This window comes from Oncorhynchus mykiss, chromosome 21, assembly GCF_013265735.2.
Source record: "Oncorhynchus mykiss isolate Arlee chromosome 21, USDA_OmykA_1.1, whole genome shotgun sequence".
Classification (NCBI taxonomy): domain Eukaryota; kingdom Metazoa; phylum Chordata; class Actinopteri; order Salmoniformes; family Salmonidae; genus Oncorhynchus; species Oncorhynchus mykiss.
In genome coordinates this window covers 22,646,768-22,658,733 of record NC_048585.1, presented here as the reverse complement: position 1 = coordinate 22,658,733, position 11,966 = coordinate 22,646,768, and the positions used below count along the sequence as shown (strand labels likewise).

The following is an 11,966-nucleotide window of genomic DNA, read 5'->3' as shown; positions in this document are numbered from 1 at the left end:
GAAAATAGAGACATATTTGTTCAACCAGTGGTAGTTTTGGAAACAAGCTTTTGAAAATTGAAAGTCTGATTAAGTGACCATGGTCACATTTCATTTAAAGGCCCAGTTGAAAATGATTTGGGATGTAATTTGATCTGGCACTTTAATCACCGGTGATGTGATTTTGAGTTTTTTAAGGCCTCACGAATAACTCTAAATATAAAAACAATGTAATAGCACCTCATCCTTGATTAATAAAAGGCTCCGAAAATCATTTCGATGAGACATGCATTTAACTGGCCTGTGTTGTGCGAAGGGGTGGCCAGCCTGTCGGCTGATATTGGCTCTGCAACATCGATTTCAAGTTCTGCTTTTGGGGATTGTGTCCTTTTACACCATTTTACCACTGTTGATAAAACATAAACCCCCTAGCTATTTCTATTGCCAATGTCCTTTAATTTTTATTGTCTTCCTCTGGTAATTTCATATGGACAGGGATGATGTTCTTTGAATGTTATTAATTAACAGTTGAAAAAAAGAATGAAAGAGCTATGTTTATCAATTGCCTATCTCTGGTCTAAGAAGTAAAATACATATTTTCTCAACTGTTTCGACTTAGTTTGACCCGTCATCATAAAAACCCTTGAAAAAAAGCTGGAAGCAATCCTGATAGAACTCACAATTAATAAAATCGACATTATGCTGGTCTCAGTGTTCTTATTTATCATAATAAATGATAACACTCTAACTCTGTCAAGGAATGTAAAACCTAATTGTCCTTTCATCTGCTGATGATGACGTTATACTGCAGATCCTGAGGTGACGTTGCTTTGTCTCGCGAGCTTATGGAAAACAATCCAGACGCTCTCTCAGGCCCCCCTTCCCACGCCCAGTGCGCTGTGGGATAGTGGCACTATAAAGTATATCCTCTCTCGGAGAAAGATAAGAAGCCCGAGACGGGAGGGGATGAAGATGGCGGACGCCAAGCAAAAAAGGAACGAACAGTTGAAACGGTGGTTAGGGTCGGAGACAGACATCGAGCCTCCTATTCTGAAAAAGAAGAAGACGAAGGTGAAGTTCGACGATGGCGCCGTGTTTTTGGCTGCCTGCTCAAGCGGCGATACCGAGGAGGTGCTCCGAATGATTGACCGGGGTGCTGACATCAACTACGCCAATGTAGACGGTCTGACTGCCCTCCACCAGGTTTGTCTTTTACAGCTATAAGTCGAGACACTTCCCATACAAGAGCACGACAACCATATGTCTTGCCAAAGATCGTAGCTAACGTTACCTCCTGCCACAGTAATGGAGAATGGAGTAATTCCTGCTGTAGCTCAGTCTGTTTACCTAGCACGCCCGTCTTTTTTTAGACGAGACAGGGCCATTTCATTTGTTGGGCTGTTGATTGAATTGGATCAGAAGCGAAGGGGTGGTTAAACTCAAAATACCTGATTGGTAGCTATCCCGTTTGAGCTAGCTAGGTATGTTAAATGTATTCGTAGGTTAGGTAATGTTGAACATATGGATAGTTAGCTATTTGGTCTTTGTTTATCAGCAACTGATTCAAACATCCAATAGTCGGGAAGAATGCCGTTGACTGGCTTGCTAACATCTAACCAGCCACTTGGGTGGTGCTGTTAGCATAGCTAGTTAACGTCAGCCAGTTACACTGTAGCTAGCTAGGCAAACCATTCTTGGAACTGATACGTCGCCCTGCTCTGGCTAACCTGTGTAAGCTATGAAAGATAGCTTAACTCAATATTGTTGGTTTGCTGTTTAACAAATACTCAATTATTACAGTCGTTGGCGAAGTTAACTGCTGCCAATTGTGCTTTATATTGAAGTTAATAGGAAGTACAGAAAATGTACTTGTTTGTTAGATGATGGCTAGCTAGCTAGCTTGCTACAAGTTGGTTAGCTAACGTTAGCTAACCAGTGCAAATGGTGGAAATAACGTTTAGCTGTCCAGTGGCACTGCTCGTTACCAAGCATACGCTTGACTGCAGTCGGTCGGCAGTAAAGCTCCATTCAAATGAAATGAATCAGATGTCAGCTTGGATCACGTCGAAGCTATAACATGCAACAATATTTGACTATATGTTTAGCTACAGTAGCTATGCCGCAGTCTCTAGGCTGAAGGGCAGAACGACTGTACTGTAACTAGCTACAGTCACGATACTTATATTTTCAATAAATATTATCTGTGGTTAACAGCATATGTAACTCTTAGGCTAGCTAAATGATCATACACTAACGTGTTACTAGCAAACCTTAGCCTCAGGAGCCACGTCTTTTGACATTCTGTAGCTAACATCACTCCTATAATCGATTATACTATTGTAGCAGATAACGTTACAATTCATACCCACATTTTGTAATTGCAATTTGCAATTGTATTATAAGCTATCTGCATGGATTGGCAAACATCAAAACTTGTGGTGTTTCGAAGTAGTTATGATAGCTAGGCTATTTGAAAAGTATACTAACATTCTTAGCATAACACTAAGTAAATGCTCAGAATTAGAATCATATGCTCATTTTTATAAAGGTTGATACACTTTGAATTTGACTAGCTAGCCTATATCTTGCCGATGTGTTCGGATTGCAATGTTGCATTACTGACGTGTTTTGCTGCACAGTAGACTGTTCTGCAGTCGGATAACAGCTGACACATTCTCTCTGAGAGGTGTGAGGTTTACATGTCAATACCTGTCGCTTTCAGCTGTGTGAAGCCAATCCTAGGTTTTTGGGCTGTTAATGTTATTAGTCAACACTTTAGCTTATGTTATGGCAGGTGGAGCACCAGCCTGTTACCTTGAATACTGACAACCAAAACATTCAACCAAAACATCTAATTCAGTTAAGTTTTTTTGTTCTTGAAACGGATATTGCACATAAACATTTTAAGTCATGCTATTGTTTTGTCATTGTAGCCAGAGAATAACATGTTAACTGTTCATCAAAGGTTTTCACACAGGTGTAAATGCAAAATTGAAAGGTGTAGGCCTGCCTGTCTCACCAATTGCATTTTAGTAATGCTGGAATGAAACATTGTTTATTGAAGTCTTGCATGCTCCAACTGTCTTGCACCTTACATCTACAATAATCTCATCACCCAGATGTCCTGTTTTGCCCTTTCTCTTAAGTAGTGTGATGTGTGCACCTTTTATAAACTGTTATTGCCGGGCAAGGCTATATCCCTGAAGGCCGATCTCAGGGTGTAGAAGTGGTGCCTTGTCTCTAGAATAGATGCTGCTGTATCACTAGTAGATGTTTTTTTTTGGGGGGGGGGGTGAGGAATTCACACAAATTAGTTATTTTTATCTGACATTAGATATGCACTACTAGTCAGACTGTGTCTTAATCAGCCTTTTCTTTAGGGTGACTGAGTTTGTCTTCCTTTCAACTGGAATTAGTCAGCCTCCTGCACTGCGCAGGCTCACTGGGTGAAAATATAGCCTTTTTTTGGGACCGGAGTCCACAGCAGGGACAAGCAGAGGTGAGGAAAGCATTTGCGACGCCGTGCTTGAGACCTAACCATGTCTGGAGAGACTTGGAGCAGCTTTGTTTGTGTTCCAGCATGTGATCCCTGGCTTCAGGGTCTTGGAAAAGAGTTGAAGGCGATATAGGGATTGGCGTTTAGCTTGCTAATCCTAGGATTTCAGGAAGGTCTGGCTGATGTTGGTTTGCTCAAACCAACAGATTTTGTTTAGGGATGTGCACGGTTATTTGAATATCTGAATGGAAGTTAGTATCGGACGTTCAGCATCCAAAAATGTATAGGCCTATTTTAAAACAAAGCATTTTCTAAATTTAAAATATCCATGTTACATGCAAGAATATACCATGACATTTCAAATTATAGATTTAATAAAAACAAACCTTTCATTGTAGTTTTTATGACGTTCTCCTCATAAAAACTACTGGTAGCATTGCCCAATCAACGTGGCTCAATGGATAGTGAGCGCAGAATGTGGCCTCAATTAGCCCAGCTAGCTATAGTTGGCTAGCTTAGCTTCTCTAGGCTACTCCAGTCAAGATTGGCACTGTTATATGTGATGAGAAATAACATTGTGGCTTCTACAAGCTAGGTAGTCTTGGCTGTAGACAAGTAGTGTCACTATCTGCCTTAGTCTGCTCATTACAATCTCACCGGCACCTCCACAGCTCCCTCATGCAGCAGTGCTCAAGTTAAAAACGTAACTACAAAAAAAGACATGCGCTTCAGATTTCCGGATATCTGACAAATCAAATTTTATTGGACACATGCACTGACTACAACTTTCCCAACAACGTAGAGTAAAAAAAAAAAAAAGTATAAACATATTTGCTGTTAAAAATATCTTGATACTATTTGAATAGTGACCTTTTTGCTAACCCCCATCTAATGTGGCCCAGTCTGGGTTGCCACGTTAATTGTCCCTGATGGCTTTGCTAACCATTATCCATGTTGGGAATCTCTGCCTTCAAGGAGTAGGGCCAGTTGGCTTAGAGAATCAAAGTTGTCAGAATGAATGGTTAATGACTCTCCCAAAGTGGGATGGACTCTCCTTCTATTAGCAGGAGGCCAGTAGTGGTAATGCACCCTAGTCCTGGTCTTGAATGGAACTAAACCAAACAGTCTAGTAAGTATTAGTAGTCACCTGCCTGGGGTTTGACTAGCCTTTTTATTTATAGAGTCAAACATGGTGCCACGATTCACCACTACTGTAATAATTGGCTTGTGGTAGTGAGACTACGGTGGCTTTAACATGACTCTTATGCTGCTACCACGCAGGTACCTGAGTGACCATTGACCAGCCAGGCCGTGTAGGCTAATTGACATGGTAGAGTGGCAAGTCTCCTTTCAGTTGCAGCTGAAGATCTGTTATTTTATCTGCAACAATTGTTTATGGGGGTTGTCGGGTGCTGATGACATGCCCTGAACCATTCCCTTCCTGGTGGCAAGGCAGTGACCTCTAGCTTTGGTTGTAACAATGCTCTGTTTTTACACGGAGGGTCACTCACTCCTCCTTGGGTGCAGTGACTGCACTGCACTCCTGCCCTCCTGCCACTTCTGAGTGCCAGGTTATAAATACCCCCTGCACCAGTTCTTCTCAGTATAGCTTGGTTTGAGGAGATTATTCTAAGTTTGGGTGAGTCATTGCCACACTGGACTGCTTAGCTTTTTACTGGCAGCTTGGCATGCATTGGAGTTCATGTGGACCGTCTGACTTGAAAGGGTTTGTCTATGTGAAACAGAAATCACCTACGAGTCACTGAACAATGGCCTCTGATGTTCACCTTTTGTTGTGACTGACCACTGTTCTTAACTATGGACCTGGAGGACATTTGTCCCAGCCTTTCACAAAAGACTAGGCCTATTTGACTGATTTGAGACGTTGTTAATCTGAATCGGGAGTGTTAAGGCTTCCAGTTCGAAAGAGTTTGCATATATTATCCCAACAGTTTGGGCTGGTTGTGCACACGTGTATTTTTTTTCTGGGGGCAAGTTGAAGCCGACGTCTACACCACTTCATTGGTGATTGGTCAACAGTAGGGATTCTTCAATAAAGTCTTTGTCATTGAATGGGAGACAACTTGTTTTTTTAATGCCCATTCCCCCCCCCCCCCCCCCTTGAGAAATATTGAATCAAACATCTTAGATGTAAAATTGAGCAACTAAGATCACCTTGGCAAAAACAGCAATTTTATGACAGATTTCTTGAGTTATCTTAGATAAATTCTGACTTTGGCTATGGTGTCTTCCTGGACAAACGGTAATATTGCATAAATATATTTTTTTTTAATCAAGCGAAGGTCTTTAAGGGAGTAGTATGCGAGCACACTCGTTCAGCTACCGGAGTTTGACGAGGCACCAGCCGAACTGAAGCATGCTGACATCTTTACTGCTGGGGCACAAGCCTGCACACCCTGCAGCCCTCTAGGACCACTGAGTAAATGTGGGAGGGAAAGACCTATAATGGTGCTACTGTAAACCAGAATTGTAACGCTTTCCACACAGTTGCTCCCCGGAGGTGAGGGGTGAAGAGGTACAGGGAGTTGTGAATGAGGGGGCAGGATTGGAGAGAGATGTTTGTAGATATGTGCTGGATAGGTAGCATTCCGTCCCTGTCCTCCTGGCCTGTGCATTCCTCACATGACAGTCGGTGGAAACCATGGCAAAGGGAGAGCAGAGCAGAGCAAGCATTCCTCAGCTGTCACCCCCCCCCCCCCCCCCCCCCCCCCCCCCCCCCCCCCACACACACACATACAGTCTTACCCTCTTTTCCTGCCAGCCTCTCCCCAGGCAATGCCAGGACCCAGCTGACTGCCACCTACTGTGCCCAATCAAGGTAGGGCCTGCACAGTGAAACAACAGGCGTATTCACCCATATCTGGCCTTTCTTGAGTCATCCATATTGTCTCTCATTGGTAATATACTTAGTATATATAGTCTAGCTGGTACAGGTATTGTATAGAAATTACATTTTTACTGGCTCATCAAAGTAGCCTTTTGTAAGTTGTGGTGAAGGTTTTACGACATCATTGGGATAGGCTCGATAAAATGCCAGCTGTTCACTTTTTAATAAAAAAAATTAAAAAACCTTAGCAACAGTTTAGTTCCACGCCCTCACTATCAGTGTGTGAACTCTAACAATGTAACCATGGCAACGTCTAATGTCAAGTGGCTTGTCTGCCGATTTGTGTACATACAGAGTTACATAACCACTGACTGAGCAGAGTAGCCAGCAGCAGTTTAGAATCACATGGACTGCATGAATCTTGAAATGGAACCTATGCAGACAGCAGTGCATGGGGCCCTCACTGCAGTTCCATCCAAAGCAGCACCAGTTACATTAACACATTACATAATTGTTCCAGCCCCAACCTTGAGATTCTCAGCTGTGGCAGAGGTGTTGAGATTTTTGTTGTTGCTTGAATTCAATCTCTTGATTCAATTTGGAAAATGTATTTGTTGACCTGATATATTCTGAAGGTCTGGCCTTGTAAAGTGTCGTCTTCACCCAGATCCTATTGCTGAAATATTATGTTCTGGAACATTTCTTTCACCAGTCATGTGGCACCCTGTCTTTAAAAAAAAAATCTTACGGCTGTAAACTCACTTACCCTGGAGGGAAGCGGAGAGTGTTTTGGGTTACCACGGATCACCTGATCCGTAGTGAGTGTTGGTGTGTGTCAGGACCTGAAAGCGCTGCCCAATTAGGGCTAGATTAAGTTTATTTGGGTTGAAACGAGCTGTGTGACTTTTGATGACGAGAGCACCATGTTCCTCTCATTACTAGGGACATTTGTCGTTGCTCACCTCGGAAGATGATCAAAGGAACACAAAACAAGACGGAATACTTTCAGTCAGTACTTTCCCCCCCCCAGAAGATAAAATGCATTTGCATTGTTCTTTTAGACATCATTCTCTACTTGATACCTTTTCCTGTAGATGTCACTCGAACAATGTCACTCTGAGCTGGTTTGCTCATCGAGGGTGTCTATTCCTAGCCCTTAACCAAAGTTGGAGGTCGCCTGTTTGGCAGTGGACTGGGTATGGAGGGGCAGCGTGAACATGGCACGGTTTGGTTTGTGGAGGAGGGGACTCTTAAAGTGAAATGCCCCACTTCCTTTGAAACCATTCTGCGGAATGGTCTGAAACGGCTGCCTCTGGTGTTGGGCCCTGTCAACAGACATGAGATATTTGGTCGTTTTTGGGGGGCTTTTTAAGATCCACATTTCATTGGTGGTTGAGGGGAGTTTAGCCGTTACTGTGTAAAGCTCTTGAAGTACCTCTGGTAGAAAGGCATAATAGAAATCTATAAGAAAAATATTTCAACCACCCCCTTTGTATCTTAAATTTTGCCTTTCTAATTGACCTGCCCAAAGGCAGTGATTCATGCGTTTTAATAATGCACATAGCACCATGAGAATGTTCCTCGGCTATTTATAGTATGGAATTAAGGCAATCTGACTTGTGTTACTCTTTGTCTATGCGTTCAGTCTGTCTTGTAGAAAGGTTATTGGCTAATACGGTTGGATGTATTCATAACCGTAGCAGTCGATTGCTTGTCAGTTTTTATGGACACTAGTGCATTAATAAAATATTATAATTCAAGCGTTGCGGGTCACCCAACCCAATGTTGATTCAACGTTGCCTTTGAATCATCATCATAACCGTCACGGGCCTCTAGCCTGTAACAACTGTAATATTAGAAAAGCTCACAGAACTTGCACATTCTACCTGTTTATAATTGGTAGGTCTTGCTCTGTCAGGCGGGCTCCGTCTTAAGTTTTCATTGAAGTGTTTCCGCAACCTATAATCAAGTGCAGGAAGTCGTTGTGTCGTTGCTCTCGACTGCTTCACAACACGTCAGGTAGTCTGCTGATCATGACACGTCGACATGGCTTCCTTACATTAGAAAGCAGACAACTTCCATGCCTGTTCAACTCCAGATTTTCGTGGGTAGTTTTTCCAATGTTTCCTCAAATAAAACATATAAAAAAGAAACGCATGAACACTCACATTTTCTTGATGTATTGATACCCAATTTCTTGATGCTTTAATCATGAAAGTGCTCTAGTGGTAGGAACTGTCTGAAGTATTTAAGACCAGCGTCACCGCAGGTTGAAACTGGTTCACCTGGGGTTGTAGATAGAATTCCTCAGCAGTGGTGTAAACTCGACCTTCTTTTGCCACGTATGTGCTCAGACAGACATGACAGCCAAGAAGCCTGTGGAGATGGACTTGACCTGTCACACACTAGCAACCGATAGGCTAGGTGCTCCGCGGATATCGGCCATGATCAAAACGAGACAATTAAAACTGGTGACTCTGCTATCAATTTCATTTTTGAAACTACAAGCTGCCATTCATCCACACCTGTGTACTACCCCCTCCCTCAAGTACATTTGATGTCACTGTGCATTCCTGTACATGCAAACTATTTCTCACGAGAGCGAGAAGCTATAGATCTCTCACTATGTTGTCAGGGCTCCTCGGGTCTCTGAGAAATAGTCCCGGCACATAGACCCGTTGACAACATCTGTGTAAGGTAAACTGGGATGAGAAGCTGGCGAGAGCTCTCTTTCTCTCCTCCCCCGCTGCCCCACATCTCCGGTCATACTTGGGCTTTAGCATAGTATTGAGCTGCTGCAACATTTTAGTGGGATGACTTCAGCAGCTTGTCTGTTTTTATTCACCCTGTGATAGTCTCCTCTGCTCTAGTTTGGTCTTCAAACCATCCCAGGGTTCTTTGCATTCCAGCAGTCATATGCCTCACTGAGTGTGGGTTTATAAGGTGATTTTTTTTTTTTAACCGAAAACACCTGGAAGCTGAGGACTGTGTTCCTCTGTCTTATGCAGCAAGGAGGACAATTAAGCCCAGTCTGTTTTGTTGTCCTGGGAGGGAGAAGTTACATTCTTTCAATTCATCTTTCAATGGCCTCATCTTTCCAGCCAGTGAAATTGGTGCACCAGAAACTACTGACAGGTACAGGTGTCACATTTAAAACAGAATTCTGCGTTTTCATGCAAAAAAAGAACGTATATGAAATGCATTGCTGCATTTTGTAAACGCAGATCTAAAATGCTTATTATTGTAATTTCAGCTTGGCATCAGACTAATTTAGTACTTCAGTTGCACTTCTCCACTCAAATGCCTGTTTATGAATTCTCATCAATCAGCAGACAGCACTCTGTGTAGATACTTTCTCTGGAAAAATGCAAGATTAACTTCAAGAAACTCATTAGGAATTGTAACTGGCTACGTTCTTTCTATGATAAACATTAGAAATATGATGGTCGTTTTTTAAATTTATCGTAAACAACATAAAACGCAAGTGAAATTGTTTAAATCAGGTTGGTCTCTATTTGGAAAATGCAGACATCTGAACTCGAACGTGATGCCTGAGGTAAAGCCCCGATTTCAGCCTAGGTGAAGGACCATAAGATGTAGGCCTAGGTGAAGGACCATAAGATGTAGGCCTAGACCACCCTAGAGTATGAGTGAAGGACATACAGCCTACTAGACATGATGGGCATCACACCCCTATGTGGTTTCAAAGTGGGCTACTTGCCTTTCTTATAGTCAACCCAGTACACAACAGTCAGTACACAAGTCTTTAGCAACCTTTGTACAGGCTAACCAGTCTGCCTCTTCCCCTCAGCCTACTGAGCCACCACCAGCCTTGTGACTTTGCCAGTGAAACTACTGTTGTGCAGACAGGGGCCTTTTAATTATAGTCTGTGTTGTGCATGTGTATTTGACTGCAGAGTAGAAGCCGTGTCAGTGAATCGAGCTGTGTGTTTGGCTTGTGAGTTTTGATGGCTGCAGGCATTGGACATCATTCAAAACCACTGATTTATTTAGTATCTCCAGGTACAGTAATTTAGTGGTGCCATTAACACCGCTGAACAGACCAGAGTAGGAAACTATTCAGAGCAGGAATATACTAGAAGGTAAATGTACTTTTATTTTCACCCTTGTGCCTTTAAAAAAAAAATCGGAGTGGACATTTTGCGTCAATTTCACCATTTGCATATTTTTCACTGTTCATTTCCTAAAATTGTAGACTTGATTGACATTTTGTAGATTGTGAATATTGTCTGGTCGTTAAGTCTAATTGAGCTCCTATCCCAGATGTCAGCCTTCCAAATTAATAATTAAATGAACCAGAATTAAGCACACTGCCCTACTGTACATGTGCCTGTCTGGAGAAAGGAGGCTACAGTCGGAAGCACAGCAACGTCAATCAAGAAGTATAACCTCTTCAACCCAAATAAGTGAACTCTTTCTTTCACGAGCAATGAGCTGTTTAGCATACATTTACAAAATAAGGATAACTCTTGGTGTACCAGTAATTTTGGTTCCATTTAGTGTCTTCGGACCACACTTGAGATTCATGTGAGCCTTCCAATGTAGTTGACATTTTCTGAGGCTCAGGGAGATTAGGTGTGCCTTCGGAAATCCCAACGCCCTAGTCTCCACCAGAGCTTTTGTCTCTGCTCAGGACTCCTCATGTGGATTTTCATTGGCTAATTAAAGGTGTGCCCTGCTGTCGTTGTCTGTTTTGAGAGGGCAGGAGGACTGACAGGAATGTTTATCCTCTTCCTAAATGAGGGGAATAGGATGTAGTGGGGGATGGGGGTGTTGGAGAGACTTTTCAGGCAGAGGAACAGGAAGTATTTGTTTATTTTTCTCATTTCCTCGTCGAGGCTCCACAAGTGAGCACGGCTTCATCTACTAACTTTTACTTCATCTACTAACCCCTCCCATTTCCCAGCATTCGCCCCACCATCACAGAACACACCCAGCTCCTCTCCTACTTGAAAGCCCAGTCTACACTATATGCCCCTCTTACATTGGCGAGCCAAGACAACCCTCCTAATTGTGTAAACTGTTTCCTCATCGAGTACTGTGGCTTAGTTCTTTAAGGAAATCACACTCTGATGCTTATTTGTGTCTTGACTTGTTTCTTCCCAAGAGTAGCCCTTTGGTAATATCAGGAACGAAAGAGATAATGTGTGAGCTAGGCCTAAGAAAGACAATATAATGTGCACGGTCCTGTGTGAGACATTGAGTTGAGATCATGTGTGGCGGTGTTGACGGTGGCACTGTGCAGGGGACAACGGCTGGAGCCTTTACTCCAAAGGCTATGGAGGTGATCAATATTTTGCAACCGTAATGGCAATGGATTGTTTGAATCCCTGGCGGGCAGACACAAGGGACCATAACCTCTGGAGTTCAGGCAGTGCTTGCCTGGAGAATGACATGAACAACAGGCCTCATCAGCATTTTCTGCTCATGGCTGTAGGTTAACCCACATAATGCACGGTATTAAGGGAGATTGTGCTACACACACACTCGTGTTACTGTGGCCGTCTGACCTCGTTGTCCCCTCATGCCCCCTCTCTCCATGGACCACTGACAGTAACAGCTCATGGAAACAAACTTGGCTCTCAAGCAGGGCTATTGTTTTGGCTGCAGAGCATAAGCTGA

At 43.0% G+C, this 11,966-nt stretch overlaps 1 protein-coding gene across 14 annotated transcripts in view; it reads left to right on the top strand.

The window, feature by feature from the left end:
• Positions 1-841: 841 nt before the first annotated feature.
• Positions 842-11,966, top strand: part of LOC110500010 (protein phosphatase 1 regulatory subunit 12A) — a 62,645-nt gene continuing 51,520 nt past the window's right edge. For all 14 annotated transcript variants that reach the window (XM_021577119.2, XM_036957308.1, XM_036957305.1 and 11 more), the window contains exon 1: positions 842-1,182. In XM_021577119.2, coding sequence (XP_021432794.2) covers positions 946-1,182 — 237 coding nt within the window. In that variant the 5' untranslated portion in view covers positions 842-945. The remainder of the gene's footprint in view (positions 1,183-11,966) is intronic.